This window comes from Delphinus delphis, chromosome 8, assembly GCF_949987515.2.
Source record: "Delphinus delphis chromosome 8, mDelDel1.2, whole genome shotgun sequence".
Lineage (NCBI taxonomy): Eukaryota > Metazoa > Chordata > Mammalia > Artiodactyla > Delphinidae > Delphinus > Delphinus delphis.
The window spans coordinates 94,832,107-94,851,948 of NC_082690.1; the positions used below are offsets into that span (position 1 = coordinate 94,832,107).

At 43.4% G+C, this 19,842-nt stretch overlaps 1 protein-coding gene across 2 annotated transcripts in view; it reads left to right on the top strand.

The window, feature by feature from the left end:
* Window positions 1–19,842, top strand: part of EXT2 (exostosin glycosyltransferase 2) — a 129,542-nt gene that overhangs the window by 85,001 nt on the left and 24,699 nt on the right. For both annotated transcript variants that reach the window (XM_060018751.1, XM_060018752.1), the window contains one exon: window positions 6,260–6,426. In XM_060018751.1, the coding sequence (XP_059874734.1) occupies window positions 6,260–6,426 (167 nt within the window). The remainder of the gene's footprint in view (window positions 1–6,259; window positions 6,427–19,842) is intronic.

The window sequence follows — 19,842 nt, forward strand, 5'->3', positions numbered from 1 at the left end:
CCAAGTTTTTTTCCTCCCAACATTTCTGGATTTTTTTTTTTTTTTTTTTGACTCTCAGTAAAGGAGGAGGAAAGGGGTAGAAGAAAGCGGAATGTGTTGGCACCAGGTACCATCTGAGAGGGAGAAAGGGAGGAGGACGGGACAAAAGGAGCACCGCAGGGGTGGTCATGGGAGACCCTGGTCCACCAGAGTGAGGGAGATCGGAGGTACTGCGTTGCTCATTCGTCTCTTCATTTATAAAGGAGAGGTCGTGTTTTCAGAAGCAAGGCTGCGTGTCCCGTGTCCCTCGTGGGACGCGGAACAACTCTGTGTCATGCTGCAGTCATGCTCCTGTACGCACGCGGAGGCCACCAGCTTTCAGAGAGCCTCCACCCTCACCCCGCCCTCCTGCCCAGATAGGCAGTTCTGTCCTTAGAAAACTTCATTAGCCCCTTCGGGCTTAAGGTGAATCAGTTATTGTAAATTTGAGTCACTTCTTTGGGGCAAGTATCATTACAAACTACGAGAAAGGAGAAATCTTTTTCTTCCTCCTTGGTCTAAGCCCCTACATTGGCATAACTAAAAGCAAGAGCACAAACCTAGGTTTTGGAGCTGGGTGTTCAGTTTTAATTTTTGGTACACCCTAGTAAAGTGTAGTGGTTAATTCTATGACCAAGAGTTTAGTTTATTTTTGAAATATTTTGGCTCTAGAGAGGAAAGACAGCCCTCAACTGATGAGGCCCTAATTTTGACACGGTTAGGGACTGGACCAGCTTTTTTCTAACAGTGGTTTTTAGGTCAGGGCTCCAGCTCTGGTGACGTGGTTGTTAAGGGAGAACGTGAACCATGTTTACTCTTCTGTGGGGTGTTGGTTCAGTTGGTGAAGGCGGCTGTCAGCTCTGGCCCTCGTGCCAGCAGAGGCATCTGATTTTTCATGTACGGCATTAGTAACATATATATTTTTTAAAAAGCAAGTCCAAGGCTTTGAAATATTAGAGGCAAAAGTGATGTTTTCCGCTCTCTCTACATTTACTAGAATAAATATTGTGGCTAACATGCCTGCTGCTGGGAGGGTTAGTGTAGGCAGAAATTGCCCCCTTCCCCCCCCCCCACCAACCTTTTTTTTTCACTCTGCGACCCAAGCAAATACTTTTTTCTTTTTGGTTACATTTAAGTCTAAATTGCTGGATTTGAAGTTTAAGTAAATACTTAGACTAGGCAATAGAAATTTCCAGCAAGCTTTCGTCACGTTGGTTTTGAGCTCTGTCAGAAGAAAAGGCAAGCCACTGCCTTCTTCTCCCCGGCTCTTTAGTTTCCAGGCTTGATGGATATAAAGGTTGTTAGGCTTGGCCCCTGGCCCCTGTCTGAAGGAAACTGTTACATTGTACATTTCAGATAGGTTTAACTCAGCCTTCTGTTTTAATTGATTTCCGTTTTAAATTTGAGTTGATCTCAAGGAACCCCCCATCCTGACCCCAGCTTCAGATTGGGACTCTCATAGTTCTTAACAGGCAGGATGGGATTGGCTGAGCATTTCAGGATGGTCACCTCGGAAGAGGCAAGCGAGAAGTAGAAGCAGCAGCTCTCTTCCTTCGAGCTGAATCCTGGGACCTGGGGAGGGAGGGGCCTGGGGACCGGCTGTGCACCAGGCAGCTCTAGCACTCCTGGAGGGGGCTCGAGATTTGTATGGAGATAATCTGATCATTTAGTTGGTGGATCTGTGGTTGTGTTTGTGACAGTGATCGCCAGGATGGGCTTTGGGTCATCGTCAGGCAACCTGAACATTGTGTAGTGCCTTTGCAGAGTCGGAGAATTCTTGCTCACGTGGCTCTTGGCATCCAATTTGGAGAAAACTGTTAATCGGTACACATTTTTTAAAAATCCTTAACGCGAGGAGTTCTTTTTCTCCTTCAAGCTGGACTAAAGCTCAAAACTGTAAAGTTATCAGGTCAGCTGGTTCAGCTGTTTGCTTTTCATAAATTTGGCAATGTGTTTGAGAAATCTTATTTTTCAGACTACTTTGTGTGAATGGAAGGTGACATTTCTGTTTGCCAGCTACAGATTCACAGGATGAGACACAGGCTATAATTCATGTGGTTCCATTTAGAATTTCAAGAAGTAAAGAAAGAGAGCCCATCTGGGATAAGCAATGTAGCAAGAGGCTGAAGGTTTCTAGCTGTGACACTGTTTGCTTCTGCACCCTAAGGCGTCACCCCGTATTCTTCTGTCTACACCTCTTCAAGTTGTCAGAGGGGAGGTGAAGTTCCTAGACTTCACAAGAATCCATCTGTGCAGATGAGAATGATGTAGCGTTATTATAACCATGCAGTGAGTACCTTTTATATCCAAGGAATAGGAACTGTGCTAAGTGCTTTACACGTATTATCTCCGCTCCTTATGACAGACCTGCAAGGAAGCTGTTATTCTTCCCATTTTACAAAAGTGAAGCTCACATTAGTTGAGTAACTTGCCTCAGTCACAGAGCTGCAAAATGGCAGAGCCAGACGTGAACACAGGTCTCTCTGGATCCAAAGCTCATGCGCTGCGCACTAGGCCCCACTGTATCTATTCAGATTGCCAATTAGCGCTCAGAAAATCGTCATGCTTTGTCAGTTCTCTAATTTGGGATTATGCAGATGAACCAGGTCCTTATCAGGGGCTCAAGGAGAGGCAGAAGAGTAAATCTATTCTTTTGAAAATACTTAATGGAAAGAAAGAAAGAAAGAAAAAAAAAAAAAACCTCTATTCTTTCTCACCTATATTTTTCTTTCCCACCTCATGCTCCTGTCCTATTTTTTAATTAATTAATTAATTTATTTATTGGCTGCATGGGGTCTTCGTTGCGATGTGCAGGCTTTCTCTAGTTGTGGCGAGCGGGAGCTACTCTTTGTTGCGGTGCGCGGGCTTCTCATTTCGGTGGCTTCTCTCGTTGCGGAGCATGGGCTCTAGGCGCGCGGGCTTCAGTAGTTGTGGCACGGGGGCTCAGTAGTTGTGGCTCACGGACTCAAGAGCGCAGGCTCAGTAGTTGTGGCGCACGGGCTTAGTTGCTCTGCGGCATGTGGGATCTTCCTGGACCAGGGCTCGACCCCATGTCCCCTGCATTGGCAGGCGGATTCTTAGCCACTGAGCCACCAGGGAAGTCCCCCTATTTTTTAAACAGAATCAAAGTCCCATATCAACATTATCTGCTTTAGGGCAGGGAGTAATTATAATGCTTATTCTTTGCTTGCTGCCCTCTTATCTCTGTATTCCACGGAAGGGATGCTAAAGCCCGAGAGAAAGGTAGTTCCCTTTCTTAGAGGCCTATTTTATTTGAAAATGTGAAAACAAGGGCTTCCCTGGTGGCGCAGTGGTTGAGAATCCGCCTGCCGATGCAGGGGACACGGGTTTGTGTCCCGGTCCGGGAGGATCCCACATGCCGCGGAGCGGCTGGGCCCGTGAGCCATGGCCGCTGAGCCTGTGCGTCCGGAGCCTGTGCTCCGCAATGGGAGAGGCCACAACAGTGAGAGGCCCGCGTACCGCAAAAAAAAAAAAAAAAAAGTGAAAACAAGAAACTGGGAATTCTGCTTGAAGTCCTGTCTTGTAGTAACGATGGTTCATAGACAGCTGGACCATTGGGATGGAGACTCCTTTTGCCGAAGCTGCCTTTGGCTATCCAGCCCCAACCCAGAACAGGAAGAGGTAATCGCATTTCCAAAAGAGCCATGATTCATTCTGCATTCCCACCTGCACCCCGTATCATCCTCTTTGGCCTTCATCACCTTCTAAAACTTCCCCATCAAAGACTTTCTAGAGGCAGGTTAGTTCTTTATGGACATTGTCTCAAGTAATTTTAGGATATATGCAGGCGAAGAATGTGGAAAGCTGTCGAACATGCTGTGCACACTCCCTGAGTGCAAGTCCCGATCTCATCCCGGGTGGAGGCACGTCTACACTTAACCCAAGCAGCTAGCCTGTTTCCTATAGGTACTGCAGAAAGAGGGGCTGTTTGTTGCCTTGTGAAATTAACATGGCAAAAGTTCCACGTTCTTTTGTTCCGCTAGTGTGTTAGGTTTTCTCAGTTCCAGAGGATTAATGGCAGGGGTTCTGTTCCTCTCAAAGTAGACATTGAAGATACATGCTGAGGACACGCCCCTGGCTTGTCAGAGTAATATACCAGATCTGACATGTACCACTTTGCCACCGCTATCTAAGGTTCAGAAATATCCTTTGGTCTGTAAATAGACTCAGACTTTCAAGGGAAAGCACAGCTGACACTTAGTGGATGTCTGCTAGGCGCCGGGCGCCATGCTGCTAAATGCGTTACCGTTCATCCTCACACCTTCTCACGTGTGAAGGTGGTGTTCCTCTTCCATCTTCACAGTCAAAGACACAGGCAGAACGTGATTGACTTGTTCAGGATCACATAGCTGGTAATGGATACACCTGAGATTTGAAGCTCTTTCCAGAGACTGTTCTTTCTGTGCAGTGTTACTGTCCATACAGTCCTAGGACCTCAGAGGCATCTTGTTTGGTCTCTAAGGTTAGTGCATTTCAAATAGAAGTGCACATTGTGTTGCCGAAGGCATTTCATTGCATCAGAAAATTCTTACCTATTTAGAGTGTAAATCAATTTCCCTGTAACTTCCACCCAGCCATTGGTCATGGTTCTAACTTCAGAGGCCATAGAAAACAATTCCCCTTTCATCTGATAATCCTTCTGATATCCCTAGTGTGTTAGTCAAGGTCCAGGTGGGAGACAGAAACCACACAGTAACTTGAACAGGAAAAGTTTAATATAAAGAATTACTAACTAGGAATAGGAGATTGGTGACTAAATGGTAAAAAAGAGCTCTCTAAGGATTACAGGAAATAAACTTGGGAGAGCCTCTTCCCCAGCTAGGTCTGAGATTCAGACCTGGCTGGAGACAGGGTGGCTGCAGCCCACTGCATGGTGAAGGTTCTCAGGTGCCACAGGCCAAGACTGGCAAACAAGAAACCAGCAGCCGCCTTGGATACCCGCGGAATTCAGCAGGAAGTTGTCCAGGGGGTGTTATCAGGCCAGCCGGGGTACTGTCGAGGGCTTCAGTTCACTGAGTTGCTGTTGAAGGTATCTGCAGGAGCTGCTGGGAAGCTGCCCTTGGGGGTGCCTCCTCTAAGACCCTTGGAGCACCCCAACGTGTTACATGGATGTATTGTAAATTATGCGTAGGAGATTTTATCTGCAGTCAGTTCAGACAGGTTTTTTCCCCTCCTGATTTTCCCTCTGTCACACTTCTCCTTCAGTATGGTGACTCTGCAGTGGCCACAGGCATCTCGGGGCTTCAAGAATCACAAAAACTAGACCTTCCCACAATTACGTGTTGGGTTTTTGGAAGCAGTATGATACCTTTTCTATTCTCGTTTGACAAATGTTGCGTGAAGAACAAACTGCCCTCTGTAGAGAACGCTGAGGTCTGTGGACGTGGGTCCTGTATTGAAACAAGTATTAATTTCATGCTGTGCTAAACACAGCACTTTAAAATAAGGAACCTGAGGTTAAATGGCTTCAGTCATTTCAAAGTAGAATGGGAAAAATGTAAGGCAAGTCATGAGTTTGTGTTTCTTCAGTATGCCAGAAAATCCCATGTAATTGGACCTAGATATTCGATATTTACTCTGTAAATTGATCATAATGAGAAACCAAGCCCAGTGAGTCAGGAGAGCAGGGCTGTCGAGGCGGTAAGGTGCTAAGTTAGGAAAGCTGAACTCCCTCAGGGCCACAGTTCTGTGAGGGTGGATTTGGCAGCCTTGGGAGCTGTTGGCGATGGCGTGATGGGGGCAGGCGCTTTTGTGTTCAGCACGTGTATTTCCCAGCAGAGCTGCAAGCAGGTTTTGAGCTAGGGTGTACCTACCTGGAAGGATTGTGCAGAGGTGGTAGAGTCCTGGTGTTCAAACCACGGGCCTGAGCGTGAGGCGGTCCAGAGCCCATTCGTCCTCTCATCACCGTGACCTTCATCAAGTCGTTTTGCTCCTCTGTCTCTCAATTGTGAGTTGAAGCCACTTTGTGGATTCTGGTTAAGACAACATTGAGAATCAGTAGTGTTGTAAGGATGTAGAGAGGATAGAAGTATTTACAATGTAGGATATTATAAAAACGCACCTATAAGAGTTTCTCCTTGCCCAGCTGTGCGTGTGGATTTCATGAGAGTCATGGATGTGAGTTGATTCTTCCATCTCATTTGTGATGCGATGCTTTCACCAGTTTATCTCCTCACAGAAGTTAGGAGAGTAATAAATACCTTGGTTTTTCTTTTTCCAGATTCTCTGTGGCCCAAAATCCGGGTTCCTTTAAAAGTTGTAAGAACTGCTGAAAACAAGTTGAGTAACCGTTTCTTCCCTTACGATGAAATCGAGACGGAGGCCGTTCTGGCCATTGACGACGATATCATCATGCTGACCTCTGATGAGCTGCAGTTCGGTTATGAGGTAAGGAGGTTTCAAACGGTGCATTTACATTTTTGATAGTTATTGCCCATTACTGCTTGTCTTTCCTACTAAAGAGTGTTATATTTCAATCTGTAAAGTCGTAATTTCTAAATTCTAGTAGCGTCCAAAAGCTGTGCATAGGAGTGTAGGTTATGAAGCTGTTCTTTAGAACTTTGGGAAAACCCTATTCCAGAACGACAGCTGTGCCATCCACCAGTTGGGAACTCCCAGGGAGAGTCCCAGGGGACATTTTCAAAAGAGCATCTATGACGTTTAACAAGCACTTTAATTGATGTCTCCTTGAATACCACTTCCCTGACTCGAGCAGCTGGGCACAGCAACCATAAAAACATCAATAAGCGAAGAAGCTGGCGACACTGACAAACAGAAAGCAGACCCTGTTGATGGCTTTCTTTCTGAGTTTTAAGTGGAGAGGCTGGCTGCCTGTCTTTGGGGAGAAACATTCTCTATCACCATTCATTCGATGTGGCTGATGGATTAGACTGGGTTCAGGGGTTAAGTATGGAGACCAGTAAAGGTCTCCCCCGGGGAAAGTGCCAGAGCTGAGGCCTGGTGAAAAGCAGTAGGAATTGATGAGTCCTGTCAGGGAGGATGTACACGAGATGCATGATGGCGACAGGCTGAGGCCTGCGGCTGCGGGGGTGTAATGGTGGTATCAGACCCAAGCAAAACAGAGTGTACAAATCAATTAGCTACAGCTGGCACAGGGGAGAGCGGGGGAAGTTTATCCCCCGTAGTCATCCTGTCTTTGGGAGAGAGGTAACCATTTTTAGGATTTGTTAAATTTGAGGTTCTAAGAAATCATGAAATTTTATCTAATGAAGTAATATGTGATACATATATTTATTATAGAAATTTACTTTCTAAGCCTTAAATTAGAAGTGGATTTTAAGGGGAAGAAATAGGAATCCCCCACCACTGCCACCACCAAAAATTAAAAGCTCAAGTTTTCCCAGGTTTTTACTATATATATAAAATATATTTATATATCTATTGTGTATAAAAGAAATTGTGAAATAGACTGATGTGTGATACCTTGGTCGATGTCATTACTGGCCAGTGAAAGGCATGAGACTAGCTAGGAAAACATACACTCATCTTTCTGGATTTATTTCTATTCATATTGGTGTCTTTCTTTCGGATCGTCACGTCTAGGGTGTTGGATGATGTTTCATACACTATCATTCCCATTTTTTCAAAAAGCAAATTACCTACTTCTTCCTCTAAGTAATAAGTAGGCAACTCATGGCAAAACCAGTTTTTCTGCCAGTATTTTCTCTCCACTGCATGTAATGGCTTCAGACCATACCCATGTGTTTATTTTTGTGGTAAAAGGAAGGTTGAAAAAGGGAACATTCCAAATGGTGTAGCCAAGATGGACAGAGTGCTACCTCTTTGATATTTCAGTTGGTCTAAATGAAGTCTAATAAAAGGAAGTTAGACTAGATGAATTCCTTTCAACCTTGAGTTGAAATCTTGGGATCTCATGAATATTGAAACCTGGGATCTCTTTCAACCTTGAGTTCATTTCAAGCAGCAAAAAATGTGTTGATGAGAGGAAGTGCAAAACCCGGAGGGACTGAGCTTGAATCTTCACCTCTTCCCTCTGCTGCCCTGTGTTTACTCCACATTGCCTCTAAAGAAGTAATGTGTATCAGAGGAGTAGGGGGCAGGGAAACGCCTCATCTCCAGTAATTGGGATCTTCTCCAGATGCTATGAAAGGAACAACTTCCCTAACTACTATCTATATACAACTTACTATGTTCCTATCAATTTACTGGGTGTTTACATACATTAATGATCTTTTCCCAAACCTGCAAGGCAGTTCTTGTTTTTCACCTTCTTTACTGAGACTAAGCAAGGTTAGATAACTTGCCTGCAGTCACACAGGTAAATAAGTGGAAGAGTTGGGGTTTAAATTCAAGTTTGTGTGACACTATACTGTCTTCCCTGAGGATTTTTACCATGTCAGAGACTACTGGTCCTCAAAAGTAGTCCTCAGAACCATCAGCATATCCCTTGTCCATCACTAACTTACCTTGCTGCTAAGGAAAACTAATATTTTTCAGGCATCCCTGCCACTAGTGCTTTAGGGTAACTTTGTAAAGTTATTTCTTGTATAGTAATTAATATAATGAACAAAGTTAGGACAGTACTGGGCCCAAGTTTCTACTCTGTCACCATGGACAACTTATGTAATCTCTCTGGGTTGTAGTTTATTCTTGTATAAAATGGCACTAACAGTATCTGCTTCATTGGGTTGTCGCGTACATTAGATAAGATTGTGTAGCACCACCACATGGACAGCGCTCGGGAAGTACCCGTTCTGGGTGGTGGGCAGCGTGCTCTTCTGCTCTTCATGAGATGCCACATTAGCAGCTGCTACCACGACTGCTGCTGTCATTCTCATGATTCCGCTGATTCATGAGGAAGGTTGATGGTTGTGTCCATCATTCAGAAGGGACAGTTCTCTTCTGGAGAGGGTACCCAGTTTTGTGTTGAATCGGAAGACAGAAGATGGTGCTCCTAAATCCTGTTTTTTATGCCAAAGGCTAGGATTACTCTCATGCAAGCTTGACGGAGTAAATGAATAAGCAAATCAGTTAACAAAAATTTATGTCCTAGGAGAGTTATGTTGGAGCCCAGAACTACTTCTTCGTCACAGTTATCACAGTGTGTTAGGACTGTATCTATCTTGTTGACTGCTCTTCATCCTTCAGCGCTCAGATCAAAAGAAACTTTCAGAAAGTCTCCAGACTAGAGCACTCTACCTCTTTGTGAGCAAATAATTGTGAAGTGTGTTGTTTAGTGTCTGCTTTTCTTCTAGAATGTAAGCCCCATAGGGACAGAACCACGGCTGTCTTGTTCATTGCTGTATCCTCTTTGCCTAACCCAATTCAGCCCGTTCATCAGATACTCAGTAATGTTTGATGAATGAATAAATCTTCATTACCAGCCTGCATATGAAAGATAGGAGAGAGATTATTCTGGCCTGCGTGCCTTTCCACTTCACTGTGATCCACAATCTGGATACAGCCATTTTCGAAAGCAGTTTGGAGTTTAAAATGTTAAACATATCTCTACCATGTGACCCCGCCATTCTCCTCACAGAGATTCACCCTAGAGAAATAAGAGCATAAGTATACACAAATACTTGTACGCTAATACAAGTATTAGTATTTGTACTTGCAGCTTTTATTTGTAAAAGCCAAAATCTGGAGGGGGAAAAAAAAAAGTCTTATCAAAAGTTGAATGAATAAACTAATTGTGGTATATCCATACAATAGAATACTACTCAGTAATAAATTGATGAGCTCTTGATGCATACGACAACATGGTTGTATTGAAAAATAATTATGCCGAGTGAGCGAAGCAAGATGAAAAAGAGAACATATTTTATGATTTCATTTATAGAAAACACAAACTAATCTTTAGTGATCAAGAGATCGGTGGTTGCCTGGAGAAGGGGTAGGGAGGGTCAGCTTGAAAAGTGTATTAAAAAGGGGGGCCATATAGGTTCATTGCAAACCACAAAACATTGCTGAGAGAAATTGAACAACTTCATAAATGGAAAGATGTATCATACATCTGAATCCAAAGACTCACTATCATTAAGGTGGAAGTTCTCCCCAAACTGATTTATAGATTCAAAGCAAGCCCAGTCAGAATCCCAGAAGGCTTTTTAAAAAGTTAAAATTGACAAGCTAGTTCTAAAGTTGAAATGGAAACACAATGGGCCTGGAAAAGCCAAAGCAATTTTAAGAAAGAAGGACAAAATTGCGGGACTACCTTATTTTAAGACTTCTATAAAGCTACAGTAATCAGGACTCTGTGGTACTGGTGTAAACTTAGACGTGTAGATCAATGAAATAGAATAGAGGCCAGAAATAGACCACACGTGTCATCAATCAGTTTTCAGCAAAAGACCCAAGTCAGTTCAATAGCGGTGGGACAGGCTTTTCACTAAACGGTGCTGGAGTAATTTGATATCCATATGTCAGTTCAGAATGGATCCTAGCCCTAAATGCAGGAACTAAAATTATAAAGCTTCTTAAAGAAAACAGTGGAAAAAGTTCGAGTGTACCTGAGCTAAGCAATGTTTGGTTTTTTTCCTTTAAGTAAGAGACAAATAGCACAGTATATAAAAGAAACCAAATTGGACTTCATCAAAATTAACACTTTTTAAAAAGACACTTCTAAGAAAATAAAAAGGCAAGTCATAGACTGGGAAAAATATTTTCAAAATATATAAAGAACTCTCATACCTCTATAATAAGAAAACAAGTCAGTGAAAAATGGGCAGAAGATTTGAACAGTTACTTCATAAAAGAAGATATAGAGATGTAAACTAACATATGAAAAAACTCTCCACCTCATAGTCATTAGGGCAATTCTAAAGTAGAAGCACGATGAGTTACCACTGTATACACACTAGAATGATGAAATAAAATTTAAAATACTGATAGTGCCACATGTTGGTTAGACTGTGGAGCAACTTAGAACTCTCATACCTATTGGTTAAAATGCTAAATGGTACAACCAGGTTGGGAAAATGTTTGGCAGGTTCTCATAAAGTTAAAAAAAGTTATAGTTTTCATATGACCCAGCTTCCAAAAGAAATAAAAACGTATGTGTATGGAATTACATACGCTACCAAATGTAAAATAGATAGCTAGTGGGAAGCAGCCGCATAGCACAGGGCGATCAGCTGGGTGCTTTGTGACCACCTAGAGGGGTGGGAGGGAGATGCAAGAGGGAGGAGATATGGGGATGTATGTATATGTATAGCTGATTCACTTTGTTATAAAGCAGAAACTAACAGACCACTGTAAAGCAATTATACTCCAATAAAGGTGTTAAAAAAATTTTTAAAAACAGAATAAACAAACAACAAAAAAATCCCCACAAATTTCACTATCAGGAATGAAAAGGAATTAAGGAAGTGTTGTCACTATAGATCCTACAGGCATTAAAAGAATATTATGAAAATTTATATGAAATGTAAAAATTCTTTGAAAATTACAACTTATATAAAATTAAACAGAATATGTACCCTCTATTAAAGAAATTCAAGTTGTTATCAAAATTTTCCTACAAGGAAAAATCCAGGCCCAGATGGTTTTACTGGTGATTTCTTGAAAATAAAGTGATAGTTTCAGGTTGGAGATAAACTTAGAGATAATCTAGCTTGCTCACTTTTAATTATAGGCAAGGCCCATCCATAAACTATATGAAGCCCATAAATGACTTATCCAATATCACCCAGTTAGTAAGTGGCACTTAATAAGGGCATACAACTCATTTTGGTGCTATTTTCCCCATACCATGCCACCTGGGAAGATTTTATTATGTAACTGTCCTATTTCTGCCTCTGTGCTATTCAAACCCATTTGTTTGAAACCTCTCTTTGGTGAAGGTAAAAACACCTGAACATTTTGTTTCCTATTCCAATATTAACAAATAAGAATCCGTATCAGTCAGGAAAACAGAATCTATACTAATTGTTTCAACAGAATGGATTTAGTATATGAAATTTTCTAATAGAGGTATTAGAGAGCTGAGAGGGCAAACAGGGGCTACTGAAAGTATAAAGAGAGAATAACTCCAGGGAGCGTCCACTACCCCTAGGGTGGGAGGAACAAAGGAAGAGAGGGAAGAGGCTGGGTTCGTTAGAACCTAGAAGCTTGGAAGAGACCCCCGACCCCACCCCCTCACCCCCGGGGCTGGGCCTTAAACCTCTGAGGAGGGGCCACCGGCTGGCTATTGCTAGTACTTCTGAGGGGTCAGGGTAAGGCTGGCTCTGCCGGAAGAGGCTAGAACCACATTCTGCTGCTGGGGCGAAATGCCACACTGTCAGGAAAAGCAGGCAAAACAGGAAGTAATTCCCTTCTCCTTTTCTCTAGTTTTCCAGTCTCTCTCTAGTGCACCCTGTTGGTAGACCACCTAGCAAAGGTGAGATGTTTGCAGAGTCTCAGCCCTAGCATCACAAGGCAGAATTTAGAAGCAGGGCTTGGGGCTACAAGTCAGTAGCTTTATAACCAGTGCAGTCTACCCCTTTGGCTACCCCAGAGCATCCATACAGACCCTTCTACACATATTTGAACTTCCATGCAGCAACAGTAGCAACTGTATTCTTTTCACTAAGAAGGATGCAGCAGCTGTCCTTTATACATATACAGGCCTTGCATTCCCTCCCCTAGAAGGTGAGACACAGAGTCCCAATAGTCATAATATCAGTCTCTGGTTAATTATTTATTCTTCCTTTAATTTTGTCACAATTCTACTTAGTATTCTGTAACTTAATGAATAAATTATAGGCTTCCAATTCTGGACAAGATTGAGCAAGCACATGCCACCCTATTCCTAGAAAAAGAAGACAGACTGGCTAGGGTACTCAGGACCTAAGAGATACTCCAGCAGTGAGTTCCCTTGGATTTTTTTTTTCCTTCCTTCCTCCCTCCTTGCCTCCCTCCTGTATACCCCAGCCTCAGTGCTGCAGAAGGCCATGACACTCATAGGCACAGATAACGAGCATACAAACGCAGAAAAAGAAAAAGAAAAAGAAAAACCCGCTTTCTCTTGTAAGGACTGGGAAGAGGGCCGCCCTGCTGATGGAACGCTTTTGACTGTACCTACTCTACACCAGGCAAACACCATGAAAGAAGCCGTATGTACCCCTGCCAACTAGATGCTGTGACTGGGGGGATTGTCGTTCAGAGCCCTGCTGACCGTTCCCACCCTGCACTACCAGGAGGCAAGAGCAGAGACGGCACTCCTCCCCTGTCCCCTCTCCACTCCGGAGACGGTGGGGTGGAACTCAGTTGACCTTCCATGTCCTCCATGAAGTGAATGTTAGCGAAGACGCAGCTGCAGAGACTGGGGGCTGGGGGGCGGTGTCCTGTCCACCATCCCCAGCCTGCACCAAGCAGCAGACAGCAAAGAGACAGCACCTCATCCGTTCCCAACTCGAGAGTGGAGGGAAGATTATGGAAAGGAGGGATTCCTCCTGGGCACACTGTCACCCCTCTCCCTTCAGATCAGCCCATGCATGAAACTAACTAGAATCAACACAGCAAAGGCTTTGAGAAAGAAATTGTAGTGTAGAATACTGCCCAGGTTTCAAATTAGCCTCTGGGTAGCACACAAATTAGGCAGACCAGAATAGCACGATATAGTCTTTGAAAATTCAATTGATATTCAATCCAGAGCCCACAAAGTGGATCCGGACATGCGCTCTGAACCTCAGCTCCCTGCTAAAACAGAAAATGTGAAAGGCAGCACCATCTCACAGTAACACTCAGCATGTTCAGGAAACAATCCAAAATTACTCATCATACCAAGAACCAGGAAAACTGCAACTTTAATGAGAAAAGATAATCAACAGTTGCCAACACCAAAATGACACAGATGTCGGAATTATCGACCAGGATATTAAAACTGCTATCATAAAAAATCCTCTAATAAGTAATTATGAGCACTGTTGAAACAAATGGAAAAATAGAAAGTCTCAGCAAAGAAACAGAAGATACAAAGAAGAACCAGATGGAAATTTCAGTACTGAAAATTGCAGTAACCAAAATTTGAAACTCACTGGGTGGGCTCAATAGGTGAATGGAGATAACAGGAAAGAACTGGTGAACTTGAGGGTAAATCAATAGGAATTATCCAATCTAAACAGCACGGAGAAAATAGATTGGGAAAAAAAAAATGCACAGAGCCTCAGGGACCTGTGGGACAATCACAAAAGGTATAACATTTGTGTCATCAGAGTCCCAGAAGGAGAAGAGAAAGAATATGGGGCAGAAAAAAATATTTAAAGAAATAGCTGAAAGCTTCCAAAATTTGCCAGAGGTCATTAAACTTATAGACTTAAGAGGCTGAGGAAACTACAGACATCTGAAGAATAAGTTATATAGACTATATACATTGTATATATGAATATATCATAGCTATAATTCTTATATCAAATTGGAAAAGAAGAGACAAATAAATTGGTGTGTATATGGTAAGGAATCGAGAAAACTGCATGGCTGCTACGTTCTTCTGCAGCTTGCTCGTGAGCCATAGTTGATATTTATGACTTTTTTACACTGCTCATCCCACATTCTTTTATCCTCAGCCAGCACTCTAGTATGTTTATTACAGACCCAGTTTCTTTAATGGCTCTAGTACTATTCAGGCTTTCTATCTCTTCCTGTGTTAGTTTTGATAAGCTGTGTTTTTCAAGGACTCTGTTCGTTTAATTTAACTTGTGAAATGCATTGCTATAAAATGATCCATACTATTATCTTGTTATTGTTTAAAGTCTATAAGATCTGGATTGCTGTGCTCTTTTTCATTCCTGATATTGACAACTTTTGTTTTCTCTCCTTTTCTTGAGCCTTGTTAGAGGTATATCAGTGTCATATTCTTTGCAAAGAATCAACTTTTGATTTTGTTGATTTTTCTTTAGTGTGTATTTGTTTTGTATTTCATTAACTACTCTTTTCTTGATTAATCTCTTCCTCTAATTTCATGAGTTTAAGTGGCTGTTATTTTTCTAACCTTTTGACTTGATAGCTTAGATCAGTGATTTCAGTATTTATTTTTCTAATATATGCATTTAAAGCTGTAAATTTCTCCTTAATTACTGCTTTAGGTACCTTCCCGGGTTTTGATTTGTCATATTTTCATTATCCTTAAGTTTAAAATATTTTCTAATTTCTTTTGTAATATCTTCTTTGACCCATAGTTATATAAAAGTATACTGCTTACTTTTGTCAGTTTTTAAAGTTACCTTTTTCTTATTGAGTTCTGATTTGATTCCACTGTGGGCAGAAAATATACTCCCTATGAATTCATCATTTTGAAATGTGTTGAGACTATATGACTCAGTAAAAGGTCTATTTTGGTTAATGTTCTGTGTGCCCCTAAAGAGTCTGCATTCTGCAGTTGTAGATTTAATGATCTTACTAGGTCAGTTAGGTAACGTTAGGCACATTGGCACTTTTAGTACAACCAGAATATTCCCCTGCTTATTCTTCTGTGAAATAGGCATCTTCGTTTCTTCTGGTTTGGCTGTGTGTGTGTGTGTGTGTGTGTGTGTGTGTGTGTGTGTGTGTGTCTATAGCTTTTATTAGTTTTGTAGTAGTTAAATTCATTATCCTAGATTAAATAAAAAATCATTTAAACACAGTATTTAATATGTGAGAATCAAAGAGAAACCATGCAGCAGACCTTTCTCACTGTGGCTCCAAAGCATTTTTAGAGAAATCTGGAGAGACAGAGGCGTCTCCCCATTTGGGAATTTTTCAGGAAGGGGCAGCCAGCAGTCCTCCGGTATCTAAGGTGGTTTTACTAGTCCTTCCTGGAGCTGAAGAATAGACCAGATGACTTCCTAAAATCCCTCAGGTGTTGTGAATCTAAGGGATCAGAAGTACAGGCAAATGTATAAGGTATGGGTTCATGTGAAAAAGAATCCAACTTGTATGCGTAAGAAGTGTCAAACTCCTTTGCTTTCCTGTGAAACCCAGAGAGATTGCTTGTGTGAGGATCCAGGGGTATTTGGAGGCAATGCCAACAGCTTTTTAGGATTGAAAGGGAGAGCACAGCCGTTGCCTCAGCGGAGGAGAGCGTGGTGACCCGGGGTCTGTTCTGATGGCGTTTCTGCTGATGCCTCTTCGGAGGTCTGACATATGTTTCTCACAACGAGAGGGCATTGTAAAGCAGAGCTTTAGTTAGAGGGTTGGAAGCATCACTTTACAGAAACCATTTTAAAGCAGCAGGCTCCACAGCTTGCTTAAGGGACACAGAGCAGAGTCTGAAGGCAGCTCGCAGACGGCACCCTCCCCGAGCTATGAGAAAGAAGGGTGGCCTCCCGTCAGAGCCCAGAGATGAAAGAGGAATGAAGGGGGAAGGTCTACCTGGGCTGTAAGCTTGAAACCCGTCACGACCTCCGGAATCCCTTTCCCGGAGGAAGTTGCTGGAGCCACGGCAGTGCTCGGCCAGCCTCTGCAAAACCATAGCACACGTAGGGAACGTTAACACTGTACTGGGGTCCACGGACAAGGCAGAAACTCTGTTTTAAAGAAACCCGGCATCAGAACGGGAAGGGACCTTGGAGACCATCCTGTCACTTCATGCTTTATTGCCGAGAAAACTGAGGTGCGAGGAGGTTAAGTTACTTCTGTAAGGTGTTAAATGTACGTTGAATATAACCCTTTAAGGGACGCCCTAGCAAGTTCTTGGGAATGCAAGGCCAGACCCTGTAGGAAAGGCCTTTTTTCTTCCAGTGTCTGTGACTTGAGGACACAGACATGTGGATTCAAGACCTAATGCCTGGGTATCATTATTTATTTAATTGGAAGAAAACATAGGGGTCATTTGCCTGTTTAAATGGGTCATATTCCCTGTTGGAAGGCAAAGAGCTTTGGGAAATGTTACATTCCCTCGCCAGCCCCGAAATCAGGAGCGAAAGAATGATCTTCTCTGGCCCTGCGTGTTTCTGACTTGTTTGACAAGCTCTAGTGAGCTACCAGATGTGGAGATTCTTTTCAGCCTGGGATAATTTATTTATCTGTTTATGTATTTTACCAGGAAAGTATCTATTGAGTTCTTGATACTCATTTGCAAGGAGCTCCTGGGGGAACAGTAGCAGTGTATAGTGTTACTTGAATGTTTGATTTTTTTCCCCCCAAGTCTGTCTGCTTTTATTTCAGACCTAAAGAGCTGGGAAATAAAATGCAACTTGTTCCTCCTCCCCTCCCCCGCCTTTAAGAGAGGCTGTTTAAAACATGTGGCAGAAAATGAGCCATGCAGACTTGGCTGGATGTATGAACCCGGGAATTTATTTTTCCTTTCGTACTTTGATCCTCATTTCCAACCATAAAAAATTATTAGTAGCCCTTAAGTGTTGAACATTTTTCACCTGAGAGATGTGAAACCCTCTTGGCTAATAATACTGGTTATAAAATCAGTCCTTCATGTGGGGATGGGAATTGACTAAGAGCAACTGTCTGTTGTTAGGTGCACACACTGCTGATGCCTTTCTTTTACTGCCTGTGCGTCCCCTAGGTGGCAGCGGCTGGTGAAACCTCTTGGGTGCTAATCAGTTATGATAATTTATTTGTTTTATTTTGTTCACAACTCCCCAAGGTAATGGCAAGTAAAGGATCATGAGAAGACAGCAAAATAGCATGGAATGCCCTGCTTTTTCTCATGAGAACGTGAAACCACCTCTGAGTGCGTTCTCCTGCTATAGGAAGCACCAAGATGAAAGGCAACCCAAGTTAGAACGAGCTTGGGTGTACGTGTGGTCGCACGGGGGAGTCACAGGCCAGTTGATGTGGTGGAGGCGGAACTTGTGTTTGGGTTGACGTTGGAAGCTAGGTCGGTTCAGCCATATAGGGCCAGCTGATGGACAGGCTAAGAGGTCAGCTGAAAAGTCAAAGGCGGTGAAGAGGTGTCATAGGTTTGCAAAGAGGTATATAGTCCAGGCAGTCAGATCACAGGATGAATTAGAGATGACAGACTGAAGACAGGGAAAGCCAGTTAGATAATGGTAGTGGAAAACCTATAAGCTTAATGTTCATCTGGATTGAAGAACCAAGAAGGGAAAGGTGGGCTCCGTCATAGCTCAGATTTGATTGGTAACGAGGGAGCTTGGCTAAGTGGAGAATTCCAGAGCTGAGACTCTATATACAGTTAACTTTTAAACAGAATTAGTAAAATTTAGAGCTAAATGTATTCATCCAGGGAGAGGGGGAGAGATGATGTATTCTGTGATTCTAAATAAACTATCCCACTTTCTGTCTCCTCACTAGAAGAGCAGAAAGATGGAAACACCTATCTTAGAATTAGACTTAATAATAACCTCTTTTAAAAAGCTAGTGGGTAACTTTAAAAAAGAAAATAGGTTGTCTCTGTCCTTCTGTTTGTCCCTCTCTGAGCCGTCTGCCAGTAAAGTGCCACAGATACCGGGTCTTGGACTGGGTCTCAAGACTGTTTCCCACAGATACCGGGTCTTGGACTGGGTCTCAAGACTGTTTCCCACAGACTTGTGGTTATGATCTTTCTGATGGGAATTGGCTGCTTTCCTCTCTAGATTTAAGTCCCAGAGTCCTAGATCTGAAATTGTGCTCAGGGTTGTTGGGAATCCAGGGCGGGTTTTCTTTACGGTACATGGAACCACCTGTCTCATCCTGCCATGGGCCCTACGACAGGCTTACACTCTTTGGTTTCACCTAGAGCACCGGGAAACTGGGTTCTCATAGCCAACACTGATAAAAATGAAACGTCCCTAAAGGAGGGCCCAAATGCAAGGGACATCCCTGCAGCAGATAACCTAACTATTGGAAGTGCCTTGGCCTTCAGTGGGACCCAGTGCCATAGATTTCCTTTCCTTGGCCTCTCAGCTGACTCAGATCCTTGAGCCTCCGCATGGCCTGACCCAGTGGCTGCCTGGAAAGACTGGGAGTTCGGGTGTTTCCTCCTCCTCTCTGGATGATGGACTGTAGCAGCAGTGTACCGTGGAGCCAGCACAGGCGTCGGGCCCCATGAGTGCAGGCACCGGCCGTCCCAAGGAGCCGGGCCTGCCTTGGGCGTGCGCAAAATCAAACCTTGTCAGAGCTGTTCGGGGTCAGCGTTTGTGCTGGGTCTGTGCTAAGGCTTTACAGTAGCTATAGAACCATTTTGTCAAAGCTGAGCTTTTTGAACACTAAAAATTGTCTAGGACTTGCGGTGACTTCTTCTTTTAGGATCTGAAGAAGCTGATGGCTGGAAGCTCTCTTTGAGCCTTGCGTATTACATCTGAGTGAGTGACAGTTCCCCTCTGAGTCTCCTTCCTGGGCCTGGCCACCATACAGATCAATGGTGTGGACTATTGAAAGGACATCTGTCTCTCTTTACTTCCATTTTTCTCCCTTTTCTTAAGTACATGAAGAGTTGCCTTTATAGAGACTGATGTTCTGAGAAGAGGGAGCAGGCCGGATGGCTCATTCTGTGAGTGTCCTTGCCCATGAGGTACAGTCAGGGCTCCCCTCACAGGAGGCATGAGGAAGACTGAGGCCAGAGGGGAGTCATTCTTCCTAGAGAATTACCTCCCTGGGGTCTTCACATCGCTTCGGGCTCCCTGTTTCCAGCCTGTGGGAGACCTGAACCCTCTGATAGGTCTGTCCTATCACCAGCTTGCAGACTCGAGGGGCCCGGAGGGAGAATAGTTCATGTGTGCCGCTCTGAGCACGAGCTGCTGAAAGCGGACCCCGAGTGGCAGGCCGGGGCCCACGGAGGTGCTGAGAGAAGCTGCAGTGAGGTTTGACCTCTCGGAGCTTTTCTAAAGCACCCAGTCCCCATCGGAGGGTAAGTCAAACAAATATTAAGGAAAGGAAATCGAATATGTCTGCTGAACACTGAAATAA